Consider the following 27,922-nt stretch of genomic DNA (forward strand, 5'->3'; position numbering starts at 1 on the left):
GTGTGCTTATCATTTTCCAAATATATATACAAAATTAAGGCTCAAGTGATCTATCGAGGCATTCAATCATTCTACCCGTTTTCTCTTATGCTGTCTTAATTATGCTGCTTACTCTTTCATTAGGTCAGTGAAGATTACTATGAACTTTCATTACGTTTCGGTAAGTAAAAGTGAAAATTATAGCATTCTTGCTAGGGATAATTATCGAATATTCTAGAAAATTTATGCAGACTGCTGGGATTTTGCTAAAATCACCTGTAAGCAAAAATATATGTGTGTGTAGCTTTTGGGTTACTAGGATTGAATAACTATCAATTAAAAGGGAATTACATTAAAAAAATATCAGTAGATATACACTACAAAAAAACCGACTTGGGAGATGAATTCTGTTACGTCTCCTTAAGGACAACGTTAGTTAGGCCTGTCAATTCTTGACACGACTCGATAATCCGATACGACACGAAATTAACAAATATTTGGATCGATACGATAACTAATGGAGTCATTATCGAGTAACCCGATAAGCACCTGTTAAGATAACGGGTTGGTTTGGGTATATACGTGGGTAACACGATACACGATAAGCAAAATATTAATTTAATAATTTTATAACCCTAAAAAATACTATAATAATATTTTATATATATATTAAATTAAATTTTAAAAATTGATGACCATTCAATTTCTTAAAAGATATACGTACAAAATAAATAAATTTAAATCTACTAATCTACTTAATAAATAAATATATATACACACACACACACACACACCATTGAACTTGATGGGATACGAATTCTACGAAACTAATTTCAACGATCTAACAGTCAAACTTGTTTGTATATGCTTCGAGATCGCATCAGCAAAAAATCGCAAAAAAAATAAAAAACATTCAAAGATCAAGTAACATGACAAAACTTTTCGACGGTTATAAATGAAAAATCACGATTTAACGGTTATTTTAACTCTGATTTTGATTGTTTTTTTATAGCTACACTCCTTCATCCTATATGAATACAATGAACGAGTTCGATCTTCAATTTAAAATATTGACACTAGTGGATACCACAAAGTCTTATGTTATACTTAATGAAAGTATAAATAAACTCTAAGTGTTAGTGAATCTATCGTTTTGATGGGATACGCATCCTACGAAACTAATTTCAACGATCCAATCGTCAAACTTGTTTGTATATGCTTCGAGATCGCATACGCCTAAAATCGCAAAAAACTAACATTCAGACATCAAGTAACGGGACAAAACTTTTCGACGGTTATAAACGAAAAATCACGATTTAACGGTTATTTTAACTCCGATTTTGATGATCTTTTATAGCTACACTCCTTGACCTTATATGAATACAATGAATGAATTCAATCTTCAATTTAAAATATTTACACTAGTGGACACCACAAAATCTTATGTTATACTTAATGAAAGCATAAATAAACTCCAAGTGTTAGTGAATCTATCGTTTTGATGGGATACGCATTCTACAAAACTAATTTCAACTATCTAATTGTCAAACTTGTTTGTATATGCTTCGAGATCGCATACGCCTAAAATCGCAAAAAAAAAAAAAAAAAAACAAACATTCAGAGATCAAGTAACGGGACAAAACTTTCAACGGTTATCACTGAAAAATCACGATTTAACGGTTATTTTAACTCTGATTTTGATGTTTTTTTACAGCTACACTCCTTGACTCTATATGAATACAATGAATGAACTTGATCTTCAATTTAAAATATTTACACTAGTAGATACCACAAAATCTGATATTATACTTAATGAAAGTATAAATAAACTCTTAAGTGTTAGTGAATTTATCGTTTTGATGGGATACATATTCTATGAAACTAATTTTAACGATCCAACCGTCAAACTTGTTTGTATATGCTTCGAGATCGCATACGCAAAAAATCGCAAAAAACAAACATTCAGAAATCAAGTAATGGGATAAAACTTTTCGACAGTTATAAACGAAAAATCACTATTTAACGGTTATTTGAACTCTGATTTTGATGATTTTTTACAACTACACTCCTTCACCCTATATGAATACAATGAATAAATTCGATCTTCAATTTAAAATATTTACACTAGTGGATACAACAAAATCGTATGTTATACTTAATGAAAGTATAAATAAACTCTAAGTGTTAGTGAATCTATCGTTTTGATGAGATACGTATTCTATGAAACTAATTTCAACAATCCAACCGTCAAACTTGGTTCTATATGCTTCGAGATCACATACGCCAAAAATCGCAAAAAACAAACATTCAAAGATCAAGTAACGGGACAAAACTTGTCGACGGTTATCAACGAAAAATCATGATTTAACGGTTATTTTAACTCCGATTTTGATGAGTTTTTACATCTACACTCCTTGACCCTATATGAATACAATGAATGAATTCGATCTTCAATTTAAAATATTTACAATAGTGGATACCACAAAATCTTATGTTATACTTAACGAAAGTATGAATAAACTCTTAAGTGTTAGTGAATCTATTGTTTTGATGGGATAAGCATTTTACGAAACTAGTTTCAACGATCCAACTGTCAAACTTGTTTGTATATACTTCAAGATCGCATACGTCAAAAATTGCAAAAAACAAACATTCAGAGATCAAGTAATGAGACAAAACGTTTCGACGGTTATAAAGAAAAATATCAATTTAACGGTTATTTTAACTCCGATTTTGATGATTTTTTACAGCTACGCTCCTTGATCCTATACGAATACAATGAACTAATTTGATCGTCAATTTAAAATATTTATACAAGTGGATACCACAAAATCTTATGTCATGATGATCGATGATAATTGATTTTGTAAAAGGAATAACACGCAAGCTTTGAGTTCAATTGGCAAGGTTAAAACTTTTGAGAAAGGCTTCACAACCTTGAAAACAAAAACTCTTTCATTTTGCATATCCTTGCACATTTAATATTTTGTAATAGAATAGTAGTGTATGGATGCTTGTTTATTAGGCTCTTATTTTTGAGTGTGGATGTAGTACTTAGACGACAAATGTGTTTTAATGTTTTGAAGTAATATTTATATGGCAATGTGTGGTATGTGCAAATTTAAGGAAAAAAAATATTTTTCTTAATGGGTCATAACGGGTCGGGTCACTTTGGGTAAAGTGACCCGACCTGTTAAGGACATGTTAAGATAACGGGTGAAACACGACACGACCCGTTAAGATAAGAAGTGTTACATGAAAACGACACGAACACGACAGATACGACCCGTTTGCCAGGCCTAATGTTAGTCATGAAAAGATAAGGTGACTCTGTCATTAAAAGTCGTCAAGCAAAAGCAGTCGTAAAACACTTCCGTCGAGCAACAAGGTCTTGCCTGATGAACATGGCGACTAAACTTCATTGAGCAAGTCTTTGTTGACCGTCAAGGCCCTGCGAACAATGTTTTACTTGACGAAAACTTGTCGTTGTGCAAAAACTAAATTTTTATAAGAATAATTTTTGTCAACTTTGCCCGACGACAAGCTTTAACTGTAGAGAAAAAATTAGTTGATATCGTTGGCCGATGGAAAGGGTCTTCATGCAAGATGAACATTAAATTAAAAAAAAAAAATTAACTATTATTATATTAATATCATAATATTAAACAAATTTATTTGGGTAAATTACACATAACTACCTTAACTATTGGGTCATTAACAGTTTCATACCTTGCCTTTAAAAAGTTTCAATGTCATACCTCATCTACGAATTTGTTACAATTTCATACATTTCGTTAGTTGTCTGTCAATTCCTCCGTTAAATGATAACGTGGCTTGAGGCGGGACCCTTTTTTTATTAAAAAATAATTAAATATTAAAAAAAAAAAACCAAAAAATAATCCAAACTCACACTCAGATCCACTCCCCCCCCCATCCCTTTCCCATCTTCCCCTTCGACCCATACCCCCTCCCCCAATACCCCCCAAAACCTACCTTCCAAACCCAGATACTCCACCCCAATCTTTTTGTCAAAGTCTATGCGTCAGACCTAAGCATTTCCGATTGGACCACTTTGGTTGGCTTGGCCAAAGTTTTTTCGTGTATCAGAGCTCCGTTGGAATAAAATTCCTCTTAGGGATTTCCTAGTCTGGATGCCCTTTTCAAACCTACTAAAATACGATGTTGCAAAACATACTTGGCTTAGTATGCTAGTTTAGGATAGAAGTAGTTGTACTCGGGGCCGGAGTTCAAAGCCACCTTCGAATGATTTCTGGATCGCCCTTTCGACTATTCTGTCACATGGAGAAAAGCTCAGGTTCGAATGTTATAACCCACAACCTTACTATTTGTATAAACTTTCCAGAGGCCGGATGGTGCATTGGACTTCAGGTTAGGACGCTATGTCCCTATGCTTATAGCCAACCAATCGTTACCATGCTTATTACGGTTCAAGTCTCTCAAGCTGCTAACCGTTCAAGATGGATTGGGCGAATGAGGGCTCCTTTGACAGTATTACTTTGAACTTTTTAGATTTGCATTCATGCAAAGTTTTCAAAGCTTACGAGATGTTCCATGCATCGTAAAAGAGAAAAAAAAGAAAGAAGAAACAAATGTTGAAAGAAGGCTTTTTTATTCATAATCAAAATAGGATTGATTGAAAAAAAAGGGTATGATTGAATCTGGAAATGATTGACTACATATCTTCAGGATAGAGAATCAAATCATTGGTGTAGTTCTAACAAAAAATATGATATGATGTAAAAATTACACTAGGGATCACTTTTGACGATAAATTTATGATGGGGTGTGAGGAGATAAGTTTTCCATGGACTTATCTTCATGTAGACGGTGGCTTTGTGATTGGGTCTGGAGTAGACTGCCTTCATATATCGATGTTCCATCTATGTGCTCTAAGTGATAGGTTTTGTTGCCTCCTACTTTAGCGATCTTGTATGGTATTTTCTAGTTTGCCCTCTCTTGGGATTTCGGTGTTCTAAAAAACTTCTCTTAAGACCAAGTCCCCGGTTTGTAGACTTTTGGGCTTGACTCCTTTGTTGTAATATGATTGAATCTACTGCTGATAGGCTGCTAATCGAACTTAAGTGCATTCTCAATGCTTCTCTGCAAAGTCGAGATCAGTCTTCAAGATCCCTGCTTTTTCTAAGGAGGTCTGTTCTTCAGTATGCAAATTTAGCATAGTTATGACTTGAACTGGAATGACGGCCTCCATTCCATAGGCCATGGAGAATGGCGTTTCCTAGTGGTTTTCGGGATTGTCATGTGACACGCCCATATAACTCCGACCAATTCTTCTGGCCACTTGCTTTTCTTTTCTTCTAGTCTTTTTTGTTTCAAATGTTGCAAAATGGTTTTGTTTAAGGCTTTTGCCTGTTCGTTACCTAGTGGGCATCTTGGAGTGGAAGTAAGGTAATGGATCCCGAGCTTTTTGTACCAGCTTGTGACTTCGAATCTGGTGAGTTGTAGCCCATTGTTTGTCAATATCGTGTGGGGAATTACAAATCAGATGATGTTTTTCCAAATGAAGGACTTGACAACTAAGACAATGATTTTTGTTAAGGGTTATGCTTCTATCCATTTTGAGAAGTAATCTGTTGCCACAATTAGGCACTGTCTGTTCCCTAGGACTTTCTTAAGGGGCCCTACTAAATCAATGCCCTATTTCATGAAAGGCTATGAACCTATCAGAGGATTGAGTTTTTTTTCCTGTTGATGGTTCATAGCATACCTTTGACATTTATAACAACTCTGGGCATAGTTAATTACATATTTTCACATAGTGGGCCAATAGTAGCTTGTTGTTATCACTTTCTGGGTCAACGACCTTCCTCTAGCATGATTGCCGCAAACTCCAGAGTGACTATCATTTAGAATTTGTAAGCCAACCTCTAACTTGGTGCACAAGGTATGAGGTCTGGAATATAAGCATCCATATAGCTTTCCACAAATGATCATATATCTTGACGCTTTCTAGATTAATTTCCGGCCATGTTATGGTCTTTTGGTAGTTTTCCCTCCCATATGTAGTCAATGTTTCGTCCATCCAATTTTCTAGGTATTCAAAGTGGATCATCCACTGGATGGAGTAATCTATATTCGAGGCTATCCTGGTAAGTGCGCCAGTGTGGTTGTTCTCTCTTTTGGGGATTTTTGTAATTTCGTACCTTTCGAATTTCTCTAGTAGTGTTTTGACCTTATTTAGGTAGAGTCCCATGGTAGGATGATCGGTGGTGTAGTCTTCTATGATTTGATTAACTATGAGTATCGAGTTACAATGAATTAGCAGTTCCTTTACCTGGAGTTCTTCCGTGACTCTAAGCCCTGTTAAGAGGGCATCGTACTCTGTTTCATTGTTGCTTGCCTCGTACTCTGTTTCATTATTGCTTGCCTTAACCCGAGTTTCAAAGCCTGCTCAAGTATGAATCCGTCTGGTGTTTACAATACCATTCATGCACCAACCCTATGTATGTTGGATGATCCATCTACGTAAAGCTTCCAAAGGCGGGGATTTTCTAGAAGGTTGTGGGGATTTGTTGTGCCCCCAGTATTTTGAGTTGTTGGAGTGAATTCAACTACACAGTCTGCTAGTGCTTGATCCTTATTGAAGTCTTGGGTTGGTAAATTATTTTGTGTTGCCCTAGTTCGATAGTTTATTTAGTAACTCTGGGTGAGGATTCGGGGTTATGCAAGATGGATCTCAGTAGATACTTCGTCATGTAGACCACTCTGAATGACTGGAAATATGGTTGGAGTTTTCTGGTTGCCATTACTAGTGCCAAGATAAGTTTTTCCATTTTCTAATATTTATCTTTGGTTCGAAGAGCATTTGATATGTAGTATACCAGTTTCTACTCCCTTGAGTCTTCTCGGATCAGAGCTACGCTTATTGCACAATCAAATGCAACTAAGTACAAGTACAAGTCTTCTCCATCGACTGGTTTGGATAGCATCGGGGTTTGGATATGTATTCTTTAAGCTTCGTGAAGGCTTATTCACATTCATCTGTGTAGAGTAGACCCTTACTCTTCTTTATTGCCATAAAGAACCGTTTGCACTTGTCAGTCGTGAAAAGAATCTACTGAAGGCTACCACTCGCTTTAGGCTTTGTATTTCCTTCATGGTTCAGGGTGATCTTATCTCTATGATAGCCTTGATCTGGTCTGGGTTAGCCTCAATTCCATACTTAGTAACCATATAACCCAAGAATTTGCGTGATGCTACTCTGAAGGTGCACTTTTCTAGATTCAGCTTCATGTTGTACTTTTAGAGCAGGTTAAACGACTATTGGAGGTATGTTATGTAGTCATTCTTCTCTTTGCTTTTGACAACCATGTCGTCTGTGTAGACTTCGATTGTGTTTTTGATCTCTTCCTTAAAGATCTGATTGACGAGTCATTGGTATGTTGCTTCTGCATTCTTAAGTCCGAAAGATAACTTTATAGTAATATGTACATGTTGCTTCCATGTCTGGTTCATACATCTTTATCTGGTTTTACCTGGAGTAGTGTTCATGAAGCTTAGGAGCTCGTGTTCTGTGGCTAACTCTACTAAGAGCTCGATCTGTGAAAGTGGATACGGATCCTTTGGGCAGGCTTTATTCAAGTATGTGAAATCTATACATACCTTCACTTTCCATTCATCTTTTGCAACAACATTACATTTGCTAGCTAGTCTTTGTGGTGGACTTCAACGATAAATTGGGACTCTTTGAGTTTATCGCTCTCCATCTCTATAATCTTACTTCACTCCGTTATGTGGTTATTTACACTGGATAACTGGTCTGGCAGTTGGGTCCAGACGGTGGCAGATTATAGAATGATCGATTCCTGGCATGTCCTTTACTAGCCATGTGAATACTTATTTGTTAGCCCATAAGAAGTTAGTCAACAGTTCTTTCTCTCGGTTGATTAGCTTTAAGCCAATCCTGGCTTTCTGTTTTGATCTGTAAGGATCGAGGTTGATATATATGGCATTGTCTTCAGTCTTTAACTCTAGTGTAATGTCATCTTGGAGGTTAAGATCTAGGTCGAATTCTTTGAAACTCGTCTACTGACCCTCTGACTGTGATTGCTATGTTGATTCGTGCATATGGGTGCTGAAGCTTCATTTTTTTTTTCTGGGCATGTTCATGCTTTCAACAGCGTAACAATGTGCCGCTGATTGATCTCATTTTATTACTTTTACTATGCCGGGAGCCAAGTAACAGAGTAACTAGTGGTAAATGGACGAAACAACCTTCATCTTATGTAACCAATTTCGACCAAGAAGCCGCTGTGGGGAGTTGGGCAATCTATTAAGTGGAAGGTCAATATATTGGAATCGATCACCAGTGGCTTGTTGATGATGGCCACCATTCTTGGTTTCTTGCGAATCACCTTTCTTTCTTTTTAGGTCTTCCCAAAATATTCTTGTTTTTCGTATATGCAGTTCACCTTAAAAGACACTTCTCCCCTTGAGCACCAAACATGGTGGAGACCTAGAAGCCTCTTGGACTTCCTACAATGTTCCTTAGGGATAAGAAGTTGAGGTGGCTCCTCAGATATTAGATCAATTACTTCCGTCCTTCGAGTAGCCAACTCTTCAAAACTGGAAACAACTTATTTAAGGTCTTTGACAAATGCCTTCATGTTGGCAAGTCTATGGGTTCTCTGGCCAGCGGGCTTCGTCAGACGCTTTCTAGAGATAAGCAGATTTCCATGACGTCTTCCCACATCTTGCATATGACAGTAATGTCATTGTACTTATGGTGGATATTACGGAGGGGGTGGCAAGACCGTCGTTGTTAACTGATCTTTCTTATATGTCAATTGGTAGAGCGATCTGGTTGAGGGGATTTCTGTCATATTGTTGTGCATGTTGTGTGCACGATCTATACATATCCGTAAAATCCTATTTTGGTCCTAAGATTAAGAAATTGGGGCATTGGCAATGGTGCTAGGAGGCGGCGGAGTTGGTGATGATAATAGAGTATGGTGGTGGCAGGAGTTGTGGTAACAATGAGTGTGGTAGTGGCCAATAATGGAGTTGTTAAAAGGTGGTGGGGATAATGGTGGCGAAGACGGTGAAAGTGGTGGTGGCCATGGTCAGAGGGGGGTTAACAATGATGGTGATGTGGTCGTGGAAATAGAGTTGTTGGGAGGTGCCGGTGGTGGTGGAAGGGGGAAAGGTGGTGGAGATGGTGACGTGGATGTGGATGGGTTAACAATGATGGTTAGAAGGTGTCGGTGGCATAGTTGTTGGGAGGTGATTAAGGACTAAGGTGATGATAGAGGTGGCGGGGTGATCATTGTGGTAGGAGAGTGTTAGCGGCGACAATAATTGTAGTTGGAATGCCGGTTGTGAAAAATAAAAAACTGTTTTACAAAATGTTATCAAACATGCTATTGTACATAAGTTCCGAGTTAGGAATTGCGTCACACCCCATGTCACTCGTATCCAAAAAGGAAAAAAGAAACATATGTTACTAAACACCCACGTGTGCATTCGCAGAAATAATACTAGAGAAGGAATTAGATTCCAAATCCAAACTCCACCAAGAAAGTTGTATGAAAGTGAGCTAAAGGCTTAATAGTGTAATAGAAAGGTAATAGAAAGCCCCATCTACCTCTCTTTACGGAATGCTAAGCAAAAAACACAAAGCTAAAGAATTATCCTAACAACTTTATATAACAAAACTCACATTGTTTGATTACGTCCATAAGAAGTAAAGCCTTAACATTCAGGAAACTAATCAAGTTTCGTTGTGATTTCATATCGTGATCTGAATTCGATCATCCAACAGCCTAGCACAACCATCAAGTTGGTTTTGTGAGATGGAGAGCTTAACATCAAAGGCATATATGACCATAAAGCCAATGCTTAAAGCAGCTGTGATTCCTTTAGCTTTGTCAGTGGCTGGTTTCATCTGTGCCAAGATTATGGCTAACCAAAGCATTAATCCAAAAGGGTCGTCAACAGAAACTGATAATCAGGTGAGTTACCTCAAGGCCAATTCTCCGAAGTGTAGAGATGATGATGTTTTTCATAGTTTCAACTCTACATGTATGCTTTCAACAAAATGTTTGGAGATTCAAGATAATCAACACGTATTGGAAAAAGAGATTTTGTGCCTAAGACTTCGACTTGATGAGCTTCAGAAAAGAGAATCTGAGTTGGAGATGCAGTTTATACGCTACTGCATTGAAAGAGCAAGAATTTGTTCTTATGGAGCTTTTGAATATGTTGTTATTGGAAGTGGCTCGTGTTGAGTTCTTGGAGAGAGAAGCTTCATCCATGGAGGTTGAACGCCAAAGGCTTTAGAAATTGGTTGGAGAATGTTTGAGAGCTTTGGAGCAAATGGAGTTTTGGAAATCAGAAAATGGGTTGCTTCAGAGGAAGGTAAAGAAGCTTTTGAGGAAAGCAAGAAGGCAATATCGTGTAATACGCGAACAAGACTCGAAACTTGAAGCTAGGGAAGCAAAAGCTTTGGGAATCCATGATGCACAAGAAACAAAGGCAAAGGTTATCAAGAAATTGGACTATGAAACTGGGGAATTGAGAGCGGTTTTGGAGCTAGTGCAGGATGAGAAAAAAAGGCTCTTGGCAAAGCTTGCGTTGGCAGAAAAATCGGCGACTTCAATCTCCAAGGTGAAAACACTCTTCTTCAAAGCATAGAGATCACAGTTTGCAAAAGTTCAGATTCCTTTGGTTTATAATAATCAAACAACTTAGCTAATTGCAATTAAATGATCAATAATTTAATACCTGTCAAAAGATAAAAGAATAATTATATACATTGCTTCCTGGAAATTGATAGTCTAACCATTTTGAGGTATCAAAAAAATGTAGACTGAAGGAGAAGGGGTCAAAATCAAGGACTATACAGGCCTCGAAAAGGAGTTGGAGAATCTAAAAAAGGATTGTGCAGCTGAAATTAAGGAACTGATTTACTTGAGGTGGAGCAATGCTTGCCTAAGGCACGGATTGATAAGAAATCAAGCGCAACTAGAACAGCAGGCTCAAGAGAAGGATAATAAACTGGAAATAAAATTTGAAGGACGAGCGAAAATTGGAAATTATGAGCAGCGATCAGGAGTATCCGAAAAGAAAAAAGTTATTCCGAAGGCTTAAGAGATGGGTGGAAGGGAATAAGAAGGGAAAATGAAGATTGGATGAGAAAGAAAGGCATGGACAAGTTAAGTGTTTTGGAAGACATTCTGTTTCGAATTATGCAGAGGAGCATCACATTGCAAGGAAGTCTTGCTCTAGTGCATGAACACATAATATTCGACTTTGAATTAACATATAACATGTCTCAGGGAGGGCCAATTTCTCCTTTAACTGAAATCAGTAACTTGTAAATTGTACTGATATCTACGTTCATATGAAATCTTTGTTAAAGATGTTTTAATTATAAATCTCAATAACGAAAGCGTTCAAGTGAAATTTTCTTGGCATGAATAGAACCCCTTACGCTACAAGATGAGAGAAACCTTGATGTCACGTGTACATTTTTTTCAAAATTATGGTTCTTTTTTAAGACTTGGGCTTGAGGAGCTTCGCCATCTCGCAAGTAAAGTCTGGATCATCGCAACCAAAGTGACCAAAAGTAGCAGTCTTATGGTACCTGAGGTTGCCTCATTTTTCAAACCAAGGTTGATGGCAATCGTTCTCGGCCTGAAGTCAAATTGCTCCTTAATAATATCTAGCATGTCCTTCTCTGGAATTTTACTGGTTTTTAAGGTGTCAACATGCACTGATATTGGTTCTGGGACGCCAACTGCTTAAGAAACCTCAATATATATACTACACTTTTTGCTGCCTGCCTTACAATATAAGCACCACCGCGATCAACCTTGGTTGGATCCTTCCCTAAAAATACACCACCATGAGCACCCAAACCACACCATAGGTATCCATACTTATTGTAGAATTATTAGAGAGATGGGCTAAATTCTTAATTCCAACAACACTGATATTGTGCCCAACTTGTTAATTACCACAATCCGTCAGGTATGACATTTTATCACAAAAGCCTCGGTATTAGTTGGAGTGAGGTTTAGGATATTTAAACTCTCTTTTCTTACAGATATGGTCGAAGTGGAATATTTCCACACTTATACGATGACCAATGATCCCAACGCGTCCACAGGCCTGCCATTGACAAATGTACTTGAAGGGTTGAAGCAATAAATGCCTTTCAAGGTATTGAGTTGGGACATGTTTAACCACAAACTTATTCAAATCACCAGCAATTCGTTCATTCGTGACACTCACAAGTGTTTGATGCTTTAACTAAATCATTTGCCCTTCCAGAACAAACCTACATTATTGACAAAATGATGGCATCCCTGCAAAAGGAGGCTAACAAAAGCTTTACCCCTTCTTAAACACGACAGCAACTTCCATGAAACGTGGTGTATAACTCTTTCTGCCTATATCTCTCCTCGTGATTAAAAAAAATAATAATAATGAAAAGGGCTTGAAAAGTTTTAGTTTTAATAAAAAATCATGTTATAAGTTTTGTTTAGTGATTAGTACAAGACTCATATTAAAGTAGTCCAACTAAAAATGGCCCAACTATAATAAATTATGATTTGTCGATTTTACCCCTAACTTTTTTAGGTTGAGTTCCAAATTTTTGTCGTTAATGGAGCTCATCGCTGTTTTGCAGACCTTCTTATTTTTCTTCAAAACAAAATTATAGATCCTCATGCTATTTAATTTATATTTTGTATTATTTCGTTGAAATCTGATCGTCGTTATTATTCATAGTGTATTTGAGGTATTGTTTTTCAATTTTTCATCGTCAGTGGAATTCATCGTTTGTTTCTCCAGAAAATAAATTTGAGATATACATGCTATTAATAATAAAAACAGGTCACTGTTTCTAGATATTAAGTAACACTGTTTATGGAATCTAAGTCGCTGTTTCTGGATCCATATGAAATAGACACATTGTTTCTTAAATGTAAGTTAGAAAAGAAATAGTGAAATTCATTGCATTTGGATTCAAAGCAAAATAAACACCTTGTTTCTTAAATATAATCAACTGATGCATGAAATAAAAGAAACAATTAAAGGTTAAAATATAGACTGTTCATCAAACTAAGTCACTGTTTCTGGAAATTAAGTCACTATTTCTAGATTTTGGCTATTTTCTTTCCAGATACAGTGTTTGTTTGTGCATAGACAAAACAAACACTATATCTGATTGTTTTTTTTTTTTTTTTCCAGAAACAGTGTTATATTTTGGGTTATCCAGAAACAGTTTTATGTTTTGGTTTTTTTTTTTTTCCACACACTTTTTCACTGGTTTCTGCTATTAAACTTCTTTGACCTTGTTTCCGCTGCTTTGTTTTGATGAATGCTTCATTTTTCAACTTTGATTTGGTTGTTTAAAATATAGATACTCATGCTATTTAATTTATATTTTGTATTATTTCGTTGAAATGTGATCGTCGTTATTATTCATAGTGTATTTGAGACACTGTTTTTCAATTTTTCAACGTCAGTGGAGTTCATCGTTTGTTTCTCCAAAAAATAAATTTGAGATCTGCATGCTATTTAATAATAATGACGGGTCATTGTTTTTGGACTACAAAAATAAACTATTTCTGGATTTTAAGTAACATTGTTTCTGGAATCTAAGTCACTATTTCTGAATCCAAATGAAATAAACACGTTGTTTCTTAAATGTAAGTTAGAAAAGAAATAGTGAAATTCATTGTATTTGGATTCAAAGCAAAATAAGAACCCTGTTTCTTAAATATAATCAACTGATGCATGAAATAAAATAAACCATCAAAGGTTAAAACATAGACTATTTCTGGAACTAAGTCACCGTTTCTGAAATTTAAGTTACTGGTTCTGGAATTTAAGTCAATGTTTCTAGATTTTGGTTATTTTATTTCCAGATATAGTGTTTGTTTACGCATAGACAAAACAAAAATTGTATCTGATTTTTTTTTCCATGAATAGTGTTATGTTTTGGGTTATCCAGAAACAGTTTTATGTTTTGGCTCTTTTTTTTTTTTTTTTTTTTTTCCAGACACTTTTTCGCTGTTTTCTGCCATTAAACTTCTTTGACCTTGTTTCAATGAATGCTTCTTTTTTCAACTTTGATTTGAACATTGATTTGGTTATTTTTGAAATGGAGGGATTCGATTTGATAGGAAGACATGAAGTTATTATGACAGTTTCGTGCTGGGTTGAGGTTGGTGAAGAATCAAGACAATATCAAATCATCTAGGGGTATTTACAAAAGTGTAGATTTGTAGTGGGTTGAGCTTGTAAGTTTGACCAGTGAACAATAGTTTTGGATGGTTTTTTATTAAACTTTGAGCCCTTTTGGTTAAATAACATATTGGGATGGTTTTTGGTTAAATATTTGTTGGCTCAAGCCCTTTTCATTAAAGCAAACTAATGAAATGGCTTGAAAAGTTTTAGTTTTAGTAAAAAAAACCATGTTATAAGTTTTGTTTAATGATTAGTATAAGACCCATATTAAAGTAGTCCAACTAAAGATGACCCAACTATAATAAATTATGATTTGTCGATTTTACCCCTACCTTTTTTAGGTTGAGTTCCAGATTTTCATCATTAATGGAGTTCATCGTTGTTTTGCCGACCTTCTTCTTTTCTTTGAAACAAAAATATAGATTCTCATGCTATTTAATTTATATTTTGTATTATTTCGTTGAACTGTGATCGTCGTTATTATTCATAGGTATTTGAGATACTGTTTTTCAACTTTTCATCATCAGTGGAGTTCATCGTTTGTTTCTGTAGAAAATAAATTTAAGATATGCATGCTATTTAATAATAACGACGAGTCACTGTTTTTGGATTGTAAAAATAAGCTGTTTTTGGATTTTAAGTAACACTGTTTATGGAATCTAAGTTATTGTTTCTGGAATCTAAGTCACTGTTTATGGATCCAAATGAAATAGACACATTGTTTCTTAAATGTAAGTTAGAAAAGAAATAGTGAAATTCATTGTATTTGGATTCAAAGCAAAATAAGCACTATGTTTCTGAAATATAATCAACTAATGCATGAAATAAAAGAAACAATTAAAGGTTAAAACATAAACTGTTTTTGGAACTAAGTCACTGTTTCTAGAATTTAAGTCACTTTTTCTAGATTTTGGTTCTTTTCTTTCCAGATACAATGTTTGTTTGTGCACAGACAAAACAAACACTGTATCTGAATTTTTTTTTCCCCCAGAAACGGTGTTATGTTTTGGGTTATCCAGAAACAGTTTTATGTTTTGGTTTTTTTTTTCCACACACTTTTTCGCTGGTTTCTACCGTTAAACTTCTTTGACCTTGTTTCGATGAATGCTTCCTTTTTCAACTTTGATTTGAACATTGATTTGGTTGTTTTTGAAATGGAGGAATTCAATTTGATAGGAAGATATGAAGTTATTATGTTGGTTTCGTGCTGGGTTGAGGTTGGTGAAGAATCAAGACAATATCAAATCATCTAGGGGTATTTACGGAAGTGTAGATTTGTAGTGGGTTGGACTTGTAAGTTTAACCCCTGGACAATAGTTTTGGATGATTTTTTATTAAACTTTAAGCCCTTTTGGTTAAAAAACATTTTGGGATGGTTTTTGTTTAAATATTTGTTGGCCTAAGCCCTTTTCATTAAAGCAAACTAATGAAAGGGCTTGAAAAGTTTTAGTTTTAGTAAAAAAAACCATGTTATAAGTTTTGTTTAATGATTAGTACAAAACCCATATTAAAGTAGTCTAACTAAAGATGACCCAACTATAATAAATTATGATTTGTCGATTTTACCCCTAACTTTTTTAGGTTGAGTTCCAGATTTTCATCATTAATGGAGTTCATCGTTGTTTTGCCGACCTTCTTTTTTTTTCTTTGAAACAAAAATATAGATCCTCATGCTATTTAATTTATATTTTGTATTATTTTGTTGAATTGTGATCGTCGTTATTATTCATAGGTATTTGAGGTACTGCTTTTCAACTTTTCATCATCAGTGGAGTTCATTGTTTGTTTCTGTAGAAAATAAATTTGAGATCTGCATGCTATTTAATAATAATGACGGGTCACTGTTTCTGGATTGTAAAAATAAACTATTTCTAGATTTTAAGTAACACTGTTTATGGAAAATAAGTTATTGTTTCTAGAATCTAAGTCACTGTTTCTGGATCCAAATGAAATAGACACATTGTTTCTTAAATGTAAGTTAGAAAAGAAATAGTGAAATTCATTGTATTTGGATTCAAAGCAAAATAAGCACTATGTTTGTAAAATATAATCAACTAATGCATGAAATAAAAGAAACAATTAAAGGTTAAAACATAAACTGTTTTTGGAACTAAGTCACTGTTTCTAGATTTTGGTTCTTTTCTTTCCAGATACAATGTTTGTTTGTGCACAGACAAAACAAACATTGTATTGATTTTTTTTTTCTTTCTAGAAACTGTGTTATGTTTTGGGTTATCTAGAAATAGTTTTATGTTTTGGTTTTTTTTTTTCTCCACACACTTTTTCGTTGGTTTCTACCATTAAACTTCTTCGACCTTATTTCGATGAATGCTTCCTTTTTCAACTTTGATTTGAACATTGATTTGGTTGTTTCTGAGATGGAGGAATTTGATTTGATAGGAAGACATGAAGTTATTATGGTGGTTTCGTGCTGGGTTGAGGTTGGTGAAGAATCAAGACAATATCAAATCATCTAGGGGTATTTACGGAAGTGTAGATTTGTAGTGGGTTGGGCTTGTAAGTTTGACCCGTGGACAATAGTTTTGGATGATTTTTTATTAAACTTTTAGCCCTTTTGGTTAAATAACTTATTGGGATGGTTTTTGGTTAAATATTTGTTGCCCCAAGCCCTTTTCATTAAAGCAAACTAATGAAAAGGGCTTGAAAAGTTTTAGTTTTAGTAAAAAAAAAACCATGTTATAAGTTTTGTTTAATGATTAGTACAAGACCCATATTAAAGTTGTCCAACTAAAGATGACCCAACTATAATAAATTATGATTTGTCGATTTTACCCCTAACTTTTTTAGGTTGAGTTCCAGATTTTCATCATTAATGGAGTTCATCGTTGTTTTGCCGACCTTCTTTTTTTTCTTTGAAACAAAAATATAGATCCTCATACTATTTAATTTATATTTTGTATTATTTCGTTGAACTGTAATCGTCGTTATTATTCATAGGTATTTGAGGTACTGTTTTTCAACTTTTCATCGTCAGTGGAGTTCATCGTTTGTTTCTCCAGAAAATAAATTTGAGATATGCATGCTATTTAATAATAAAAATGGATCATTGTTTCTGGACTGTAAAAATAAATTGTTTCTTGATTTTATGTAACACTGTTTCTGGAATCTAAGTCACTATTTCTAGATCTAAATGAAATAGACACATTGTTTCTTAAATGTAAGTTAGAAAAGAAATAGTGAAATTCATTGTATTTGGATTCAAAGCAAAATAAGCACTCTGTTTTTTTTTTTTTTGAAAAATATAATCAACTGATGCATGAAATAAAAAAAAAAAAAAAATCAAAGGTTAAAACATAGACTGTTTCGGGAACTAATTCACTGTTTTTGGAATCTAAGTCACTATTTCTGAAATTTAAGTCACTGTTTTTGGAATTTAAGTCACTGTTTCTAGATTTTGGTTCTTTTCTTTGCAGATATAGTGTTTGTTTGTGCACAGACAAAACAAACACGGCATCTGATTTTTTTTTCCAAAAACATTGTTATGTTTTGGGTTATCCAGAAATAGTTTTATGTTCTGGTTTTTTTTTTTTTTTTTTTTTTTTTTTTCCACACTTTAATGCTGGTTTCTGCCACTAAACTTCTTTAACCTTGTTTCGATGAATGCTTCATTTTTCAACTTTGATTTGAACTTTGATTTGGTTGTTTTTGAAGTGGAGGAATTCGATTTAATTGGAAGACAGGGAGTTATTATGGCAGTTTTGTGCTGGGTTGAGGTTGGTGAATAATCAAGACAATATCAAATCGTTTAGGGGTATTTACGGAACTGTAGATTTGTAGTGGGTTGGGCTTGTAAGTTTGACTCGTAGACAATAGTTTTGGATGGTTTTTTATTACACTTTGAGTCGTTTTGGTTAAATAACATTTTGAAATGGTTTTTGGTTAAATAACATTTTGGCCCAAGCCCTTTTCATTAAAGCTCTCTAAAAAAAAATACAAACAACAATAAAATCTTATCCCACTAAGTGGGGTGGGATATATGAATTTTAGAACGCTACTACACTCGATCTTGTACCTTGTCTTCCGTTAGGTGCAAGTAGTCCAAGTTTGTTTTTAAAGACCCTTTTCAAGTTTTCCTAAATCTTCTTCTTCCCCTTTGGCCGTGAACCTCTATCTTACAATCACATCTTCTAACCGGAGTATTTGTTCCCGGTCGAACTTTGAGGATTAAAATGATTTATGGATATTGATCAAACATCTGTTCTCGTGATTGAAAAAAATGTGTTCTTGGCATATTGATTAAAATGGTTATTATTGTTTAAAATTAAAAAAATTAAATATTGACAGCATATTGATCAAATACTGGAAAGTGATCAATTCAGCATATAAGATTTGTAAATTTGTACACATCTCTTGCAACATCTATGAAGATTAAGGATGTCGAGAAAAGCTACTGTAAGTTTGAACATGGGCGTTGATGAGGAAGCTGTCTCTATAAGACTATGCCCTTCGATATGGGAAAAAATGGACAAGAAACTCGAAACACAAGTCATTACACCACGTGTCATAGTATAAGTAGAGAGAATATATTTTTTATTGTCCCTCCGCTTGTATTACGACACATGATGTACCAGCCTTTGTTTTGAATATTGAAAGATCCTCAAAAAGTAGAGAGATTCATCGATACAACCGGATCACCGCACCTGAATGATGTATAACGTGAGGAGTATACAAGAGGCCAATATTTTTCCATAAGCTTTATTAAAGTTTTTTATGCTTTAACTAAATCATTTGTCCCTCCTCAAAACAAACCCAGAAAATGGACAAAATGATGGCACTTTCACTGCAACAGGCTAACAAATAGGACAAATATCATAAGCACTAAACATGTTTACTTACCAGAAAATGGCAGCTTTGTACCGCTTTTTAAACCCGAGGGCAACTTTCATAAAACGAGATATGTAGGTACTATTTGTTCTCCTTAAATTGCCCCCCCACCTGCCCTCTTCATTTTTCATTCACTCAACCCAACTTTTTCTTCCATATCCCTTCTGTGTTTGGCCAGTGAGTTTTTCACTGTTGGAACAAACAAAAGCAAATGGGGATTTCAAGTGAACTCCTGGCTTTCTTGAGCATTCTTGTGCTGGTTTTCGCAGCGGTTCAGGCGGAACCTCTGGTTCCTGCTCTTATCATCTTTGGGGATTCTGTTGCTGATGTGGGCAACAACAACAACCTCACTACACCCATCAAGGCAAACTTCCCTCCTTATGGAAGAGACTTTGTGACTCATAGACCAACTGGAAGATTCTGCAATGGAAAGCTTGCCACAGACTTCACTGGTAAATAACTTTTTACCAACTGTTTTTTATCCTCCCTTTTACTTGGAGATAATTAGTTTATCACTGCCTTTCACAGCTGAATATCTAGGATTCACCTCATACCCGCCGGCTTACCTTAGCCCAGAAGCCAAAGGGCAGAACCTCCTGACCGGAGTCAACTTTGCATCAGCTGCTTCTGGCTATTGGGATTACACACCTTTCTTATATGTAAACAGTAAAAAATCTCTCCCTTCCTCTCTCTCTCTCTCTCTCTCTCTCTCTCTCACGCTGATCACTGTTGGTTTTGCAGAATGCACTTTCGCTGACCCAGCAACTGAATTACTATAGGCAGTATCAGAATGCAGTGGTGAGTATGGTGGGCAGCGACAACGCCAGTGCCATATTCTCCGGTGCCATCCACCTTCTAAGCGCAGGGATCAGTGATTTCATTCAAAACTACTATATCAATCCCCTTCTTAGAATCTACTCACCTGACCAGTTATCAAACATTCTCATTAGATCATACTCCACTTTCATTCAGGTCACTCCACAACTCAGATTATATGGTACTTACTTTCTCTTTTATCCGAAAATAAATGGAAAAGCACTTTTTCTAGACTTCTGCAACTTCTCGTAGAAGTGCTTTTTCTAAACAAAACATCATATTGCATCCCTCTCAACTATTTTTACGTAACAGTCGGTATCAAACCTGGTCAGATCTTTGCTATATCTAGTTATTGGTTTTGTCCATGATCCCCAAAAAAGAAGAAATAATCACATTACTGAATGATGTTTGCTGACCAAACCTAAATGTATGTGACACAAAACCGATTTAAATGCGTAGTGATCATATAGATTTAGATTTGCATGATGATAATAGTGGATATGTTTGATACAGCAAATTGTACATCAGTCTATCTGTTTCTTTAAATACACTCATGACATAAGCAGCACATTGACAGAATTTGTATGCACTCGGAGCACGAAGGATTGGAGTCACAAACTTACCACCAACTGGGTGTTTGCCAGCAGTGATCACAATGTTTGGCTCTGGAACCAACGAATGCGTCCCAAGGTTAAACCAAGATGCCATTTCTTTCAACAATAAGCTAAACAGCACATCTCAAGATTTGAAGGATAGGCTTCCAGGCCTCAAGCTTGTGGTCTTCGATATCTTCCAGCCTCTTCTGGATATGATCATGAATCCTGGTGATAATGGTAAAGCAATTCTCTGTTGAATAGTTAACCAATCAACAAAATAAAAACTATACTAGTTACAAAATTTCATTATCTAGAGAAAATAAAAGATGTTAATGTTTAATTTTTGACATTTTACCAATGTTTTAAAAGGCTCGCCTCAGGGCGCGCCTAGGCGTCCTCTGAGGCTGGGCGTGAGGGTTGCCACCTTTATTCTGAGGGGAGTGGGTGGAAGGCGTCGCTGGAGCTGCCTTGGTGCGCCTCAGGGGTTTTTTTAAGTCCCAAACCCAAATTTTGGCTAGGGTTTTAATTGCCTCATACCTCTTCCTTGCACTATCGTCTCTCTACCTTCTTTTTTTTTTTTTTTCTGATTTTTATTTTTTTATATAATGGATGTGTGTGCTGTTTGCGTGCATTGTTTTATGTGTGCTCATTGTGATTTTCATCCTCTATTTTATATATAATATATATAATATAATATATGTATATATATGTGTGTGCTCAGAGTGATTATTGATTAATAATCATCTTTTTTTAATATAATATGTGTACGCTCAGTGTATTTATTAAAAAATTTAAGTCCCGTGAGGCTTCATCTCAAGCCTCACACCTAGGTCGGGCTATCCCTCGGACGCCTCGCCCACGCCTCACGCTTTTAATACATTGCATTTTACTGAAGACAAAGTTCTGTCCCCTCCCATCCAAATCGTTGCTTAAGAACAAAAGTAGTTCTAGATAGTAAATATTAAGGGAAAAATTCTCAGCTTCCTCTTTGGCGTCTTGTAAAATATATTTCCTCTTTATCTTACACATTAAACCATCATTCAGCAATCAGCATTCACAAAACAAGACCACTGCATGAATATAATAAAAAATCTGTTTGAGCTAAGCGTAGTGATTTTCTAATATTTCTGTGATGTAATGTGACAGGGTTCTTTGAGTCGAGAAGAGCTTGTTGTGGAACAGGTACATTAGAGACCTCTGTGCTTTGCAACTCTAGGTCTGTAGGAACATGTACCAATGCGACTGGTTACGTGTTTTGGGATGGATTCCATCCCTCTGAAGCTGCTAACGAGGTCTTAGCTGGAGATCTACTTCAACAGGGTTTTGACCTCATATCTTGAATCTATTTCCAAAGCGGCATAATCTAATACTACTGCACTCTTTTTATCTTATACAATGTTATATGATAATATCTTGGTACTTGGTGGCTTTAGTTCAAGAATTTAGTTTCCTCGTAATGTGAAGTTGCTTTGCTATTCATGTAAGAATGCCACTTCATGTTCTCACTATGAAAGTTCATGGGTTTAGATCCCTAGTGTTAATAAGATCGTGACGCAGTTCGGTAATCTGTACACAGGTTCTAAGTCAGTGAAAGTAAATCCCGTGCATGAACCTGAAGCTACATAACTGATGCTTGCTCAATGATTTGCCAAATCTTTTTATATATGAAACGGAAAAATGAAAACTTACAAGGCAATCATTGGGTGTAGTTACCATCTTATCAGATAATTTAAAGTATTTCTCTTCTGTTTCTAATATCTTCTATCTTCTGTCTGGATTCTCTGGAATGACTAATCTGGACAAGAATACGAGGTTATGGGTTATTCTCTGCCAAGATGGGTATGACCTATATGTAATAGTTTATGCCTTTAAAAATCCGTACGATGACAATCAAAATTCACCTGAGTTCAGTATGTAACTGGTGAGAAATACTGTTAGTACAAGATAGGATTAAGGTTCAGTAAGGCAAGAAGAAAAAGGTAATAGCCGAGACCTTAGGAAAGTTCAAATCCTGCATTGGAACCGATTGCATAGAGAAGTTTGTCTCTCAAAGTGCTTGGACGTTTGTAAGTTGGAAGCTGCAGGCATCACATAGGATGAAAAAAATAAGTGTTATTTGTAGCCGGAAAAAAATGAGCCTAATTGGCCCACAGATATACGTTGTAGTCTGGTAGCATTTCTGAACCCCATCCTTGTAATGTTATTGATAAATTAGAAGGGACAGGGGGTGTTTCTCCCTTTATTGTACCTTCAGAGTATTATAGCAAGTTGAGGCTGATGGAAGCCGCTCAACATCGTGTCCTCTCATTGTATCCCAGATAGGGATATCACACGCAACCTATATAAGACCAAATTCTTGAGTAAGTTTGATAAATTGATTGTATATACTCATACATATACGTAGATGTAAGATCAATTAAGGTACCTTATGGATTGTAAAAGTAGGTTGCAGGTGCTTGAATCCAAGTAATGGAGCCCGAGAACAACTGGTGACGAATTTCAGAAGCATACAACGTTCTTTAGGTTCAAAACCCTTCATTACCTGTGATAATGGTACGAAGAAACTCAATAAAACATAAAAGGATTGTAGGCATCCCACATAACAAATGGGCGCTTATTAGACAAGATACAATACAAATACCACCGTTGATTATGAAAAACAAATAATACGACTGTTCATTCAAAAATCAGATAATGATGAAAGTTAACTTGCTTCTCTTCTGATAGTCAGACATGAATCAGCACTGAGATGTTGCATATGGGGTCTTGAATGTGTAACAGATGATAGGCCACAAATACAGAACTCCATATTGCTTCATTCCAAAAAAAAAAAAAAAAAAAGGGAACATGTATTTTACAAGAACCATTTTTCTTCTTGCCAAATAGCTCTTGGTTAATGGCTTCTCTTCCCAACGTTGGAAGAGGTCACAAGTTCGACCCCGCTTCCCGCATTGATGAACAAATAAAACTCTGGTTTTCCCCTTCAAATTCGCTGCAAGTGAGGAACAATTCTGCTACTCTTTTTAAAGCCATTCATATTGATATTTTTTTTCCAAATTGTCACCTTATCAGCCAGGTATATAAACCAAAGACAGAACAAAGTACAAAAAATGATAGTCCATTTTTATGTTTTTACTTTTCTACTTGTGGAATAAAAAAAAGGGACTACTTAAACTTACACGTTTTAAGATGATCAATATATTGAGCATAAGACTAAATGGCACATTAGGTTACAAGAGAAGCATATTTTATATGAGTACAATCATAGAGAAATGCACCCAGCAGTCATACATTCACATTCACTAGAATTACAAGCAAACCCATGCACTGAGGGAGTTACCTGATTAAATTCATCTGCATTAAATAGTTTTAGCCAGGATGGTGATATGAGATCAGCTAACCCTCCATAGAATGCATTTGAAAAAGGAAATATCTGCAGTTCAACATTGAAACAAGGTAATTTTCTCACCAGTAATAGTAAATTATTCAAAAACAAAAAAATATCTTTTCCTTAGTTGAACCGGAACAAAATATAAACCTGTCGGTTAAGCTTATAATCAGCAATTGCATGAATGTATTGCATTTTGTTCTTGTTTGTCACAGTAGTATGCTTTCCACCAGGCTTAAGCTCAACGACATGCCGTTTCCCAAATGATTCTTCAGTCACTGTGAAATCAAGACAGAGTTCCTCCACATCACCATCATAGTGCTGCAATAACCACACAAGTAAGGATCAAAAGCTTTCAAGAAATGAGATACGCGACAAAGCATTTCAATACACGTAAGACAAACTTAATTTGAAATGGAAACTTCCAGATACCTAAAGCTGGACATGAACCAATATATTTATCTCAAACATTTCAGACAAAGCAACCAAACTCACCTTATTTCAAACAGTTTAGGTAGCAATGCCACCATATGGACCCTATGAAGTTTACATTAAGTGGTCTTGGCATCATATAGGCTTTCTTTTGTTGGGTAATTTAATATAGCCCTTTAAGGAGCAAGGCACATTAGTTCCTTACTTTGTCATCCCAGTTTTACTCTTCAAACGTCTATGGTAAATCCTGAAGAGTCTTACAATGTTATCTTAAAACTTAGTACATCAATTCAATTTAGTTACATGATCGTCAAAATATTGACCAATGGTTGAGAAAGTAAATGAGAAAGGAGACAAAGACAAACAAACAAATACAATGTTTACCTTCACATACATGAGATTCTTGTAAAGCTCTGGATCCAGTGTTGATAGTTCATCAAGAAAGCTATACCGACCTAACAGCTTTTGTACAAAAACATGTGAAAAGGAGTAGTCTTGCAAAATTCCTTCATAAAGAGCTTTGCCAACAACTCTTCGAAGGAATTCAATCATCTGGATACCATTCTCTAGGAACCTTGCAGACGCATTAGGCATTAGAAGTCGGTCTGATGTTGAGGTTTGGGAAAATAGCCCATAACTGATAATCGGAAAGGTAGACTCAGAAAATTGACTTTAAAAAAATGCCACTACCACGTAAGAAAGCCAAATTTGTGATAGATTATTATCTATATAAACTCTGAAACTTACTCAGGAGCAAAGGCTGCTTTTGATATATCTGTCAAAAACTCTTTAGATAATCCACCGTAGTCCAGGCCAGCCTCCGGAAGGCCACATTCACTGACAAATGAAACATGGATTGATGACTTTAACCTTGAACCCAGGGAATTTAATTGCCGAAATCCATCTTCAACAATATGACCACGGCGAACTACTATCTCAACTGATCGCGAACCAGGTCCAGCAACGTCACCAGCCATTTTTCTGGAGGCTTTGTCCATCTTGATAAGCTCTCTAAACATCTCAACTCTGCCGGGATAATAAATATAGAATAATTCAGAGCAGACATCTTTAAGATTTTCAAAACCTAAGTTAAAATAATAGTGTCAAAGTTTAAACTAAAAAAGTTGGTAGTGAGGAACATAATTCGATATCGTCAAAGGCAGTGAAGAATCATATGGACAATGAAGAATCGGAGTTGAACAAGCCCTACCAACCCACCCACCTGCCAGTGCTCACTCAACCTCACAAGCCAGAGAAGCCACATATGCATATTGCATTGAAGAACTTCCGCACTCTCACTTGCAAACATATAGAAAGAAACCAAACATTGAAGTCAACAAACCTGTTCAACCCCAAGGCATATGGCCAGGGCCCCCCCACAAACACCACCCCCCCCCCCCCCCCCCCGGATGCGAACTAAATAAGAACACAAATTAAAACCCTCTTGTGACAATTATAGTATAAGTATAAGTAGGGATCGTTCTTAACCGGGGATCAGGAGGGATTGCAAAATCACTTGGAAACTGATTCAAAAATGTAAAACAAAGGTTAAAACACTAAACTAGACTCAAAGAATGCAAAACTAAACAATAAAAACACTAAAACAAATCAAAAGATTCAAAACAGCACCAAAACACTCAAAACTGCCTTAAAAACACTTTCTGGGCAGTTTTGAGCACTTTGGTGAATTTGGACGAATTTGGATAATAACTTGAATCAAAACACTTAAAAACACAAACTAAGACACTTTCTAACTAAATTGGACACTAAAGTAAAGGGGGACTGAGGTTTTGACGAAATTAAACTAAATGCACAGATTATAATTTAAAGGCAGAATGTAAATATGAATGTGATGAAAATATGGATGAATGCTAGCTAGAAGGTTCTTCTCCACACATGTCACACTTGCATACAATTTGATTTTCAGTTGGTCTTTCGATGAATTATGAAACTCAACACCCCGGGTTAATTAGGTCCGCTTAAATTAACCTTCAGATTTCCCTAGAATCATTGAATTGGATGAATATGCATCGCAAACAAATTATTCCTAACAAGTTCTCTATATGAACAGCATGATAAAGATACAAGTTAGAATCATTACGTTCTTTGGAAATCATAAGCATCGACAAGGCATTTGTAACTATGAAAAGCATGATACTCTTGCCAGGAATTCATTTAACGCGATTGTTTATAAGCAACCTCCACTACTTGTGAACATAAGTTCATAACTATTAGGTGAAACTCACGTATATTCTAGCGTCATATTCATGCATGAAAATTAAGCGTGCACTCTCAATCAACATACATAAATAAGTTATCAATCAAGCAGTTAAACAAATTGAATTCACCATTCATGAAATTCCAACAAAAGGTAATCAAATCATATTGCAAGCATAAACATGGTTTTGAATCACCCCCTAGCTAACTAGGGATTTAGCCTCTCATGTTCACAGAAAGAGAAATACAATTGAATTTAAACATAGAACACAAAGGATTGATTACACCTAAAACGCACAACGAATCCACTTGAATTTCTGCGCGTCCAAGCTCCTCTTTTTCCTTTCCTTGCTGCGGCAGAGAGGTTTTATGGTGTTTTTGGATGATTTTCTGGTTTTGGGATGGAATTATGGAAATGTGGTGGTGCGGCAAGGTGGTGGAGTGATGGAGGAAGGTTTGTATGGTGGATGGAAGGGTGGGGATGGCTGCGGCAATGGTGGAAAAGGTGTGGAAGATGGCTGGAATGAAGGGGGAATGCACGGATTGAATGGTTCTTTTGTGATGGTGGCTGCGGCTTATGGGAGAATATGGGAGAATTAGGGTGAATCTTGATGGGCGTGACGGCTGGAGAGAGTTAGGGTGAATAGCTTAAGGCGTGATATGTGAATGTGGCTGATGAGAAGAATCGGAGAGTTCTTGCGGCTGATAGGTTTTGTGTGTGAAGGTCGAATAGAATGAATGGGAGAATAGAGAAAATAAGGTGCGGCTAGGGGAGTGAATTTGGGCTAGGGCCTTGGTTTTGTGTCCTAAAGTGCCTACAAGGCCTTCAAAGTTGCTAGAAAATACGGACGTTTAAGTTTAGGAAAGGTTACCAAAACGGGAAACCTAGGGTTAACTTTCCTACTTCAAATAGGAAACCTTGTTTGAGTAGGATTCCTTGTTTGAGTAGGATTCCTCGTTTTGGTAAGAATTCATCGTTGGAGTTGGAATTCGTCGTTTCTTCAAGTCTTCAACTCATTCATTCCTCTTTCGCTCCAAAAGACTCCAATTTGCATCTTCTTGCGCACTTTGGCCTTATAATCTGAAAATACACAAAAGTGGCCTTAAACACTAAAATAACTAAATAAACACAACATAAATGCACGAGAACAAGCTAATTAAGTCGCATGAACATGCTCCTATCAAATTCCCCCACACTTAACTTTTGCTAGTCCTCGAGCAAAACAAAACAACTAAACTAAACAAAACGAAACAAAACAAACAAAACATAACCTAAACCTTCCAACGTTTGCCTCAGGGATTTCCAATGAAACATGACATGTCAAAGATCATTACTCACATAGCTTTTAGTCTTCCCTCCCCTCAAGCATATACTTAATCATAGTCACCATTCACTAGTTCGCATTTAATCAAT

General features: G+C 35.8%; 2 protein-coding genes and 1 pseudogene across 2 annotated transcripts in view; 2 read left to right on the plus strand and 1 right to left on the minus strand.

Moving 5' to 3' along the window:
• The first annotated feature begins 9,809 nt into the window (after positions 1–9,809).
• Positions 9,810–11,286, plus strand: LOC137744403 (protein CHUP1, chloroplastic-like; annotated as a pseudogene).
• Positions 11,287–19,128: 7,842 nt separating this feature from the next.
• On the plus strand, positions 19,129–21,995 carry LOC137744404 (GDSL esterase/lipase At5g03820-like). The gene is made up of 5 exons (XM_068484226.2): positions 19,129–19,511; positions 19,588–19,718; positions 19,801–20,031; positions 20,453–20,708; positions 21,618–21,995. The coding sequence occupies exons 1-5, from the start codon at positions 19,271–19,273 to the stop codon at positions 21,809–21,811; spliced, it is 1,053 nt and encodes a 350-aa protein (XP_068340327.2). The 5' UTR covers positions 19,129–19,270; the 3' UTR covers positions 21,812–21,995.
• The window catches only part of LOC137744405 (E3 ubiquitin-protein ligase UPL7-like), a 30,357-nt gene continuing 23,013 nt past the window's right edge, over positions 20,579–27,922 (minus strand). Inside the window, exons 10-17 of the mRNA XM_088680915.1 lie at positions 25,039–25,375; positions 24,676–24,928; positions 24,010–24,180; positions 23,763–23,904; positions 22,897–23,084; positions 22,720–22,809; positions 22,465–22,549; positions 20,579–20,696 (exon numbers count right to left, since the gene is read on the minus strand). Coding sequence (XP_088537041.1) covers positions 22,466–22,549; positions 22,720–22,809; positions 22,897–23,084; positions 23,763–23,904; positions 24,010–24,180; positions 24,676–24,928; positions 25,039–25,375 — 1,265 coding nt within the window. The 3' untranslated portion in view covers positions 20,579–20,696; position 22,465. The remainder of the gene's footprint in view (positions 20,697–22,464; positions 22,550–22,719; positions 22,810–22,896; positions 23,085–23,762; positions 23,905–24,009; positions 24,181–24,675; positions 24,929–25,038; positions 25,376–27,922) is intronic.

Source organism: Pyrus communis, chromosome 12 (assembly GCF_041283825.1).
Source record: "Pyrus communis isolate YQ-2024b chromosome 12, ASM4128382v1, whole genome shotgun sequence".
Taxonomy (NCBI): Eukaryota; Viridiplantae; Streptophyta; class Magnoliopsida; order Rosales; family Rosaceae; genus Pyrus; species Pyrus communis.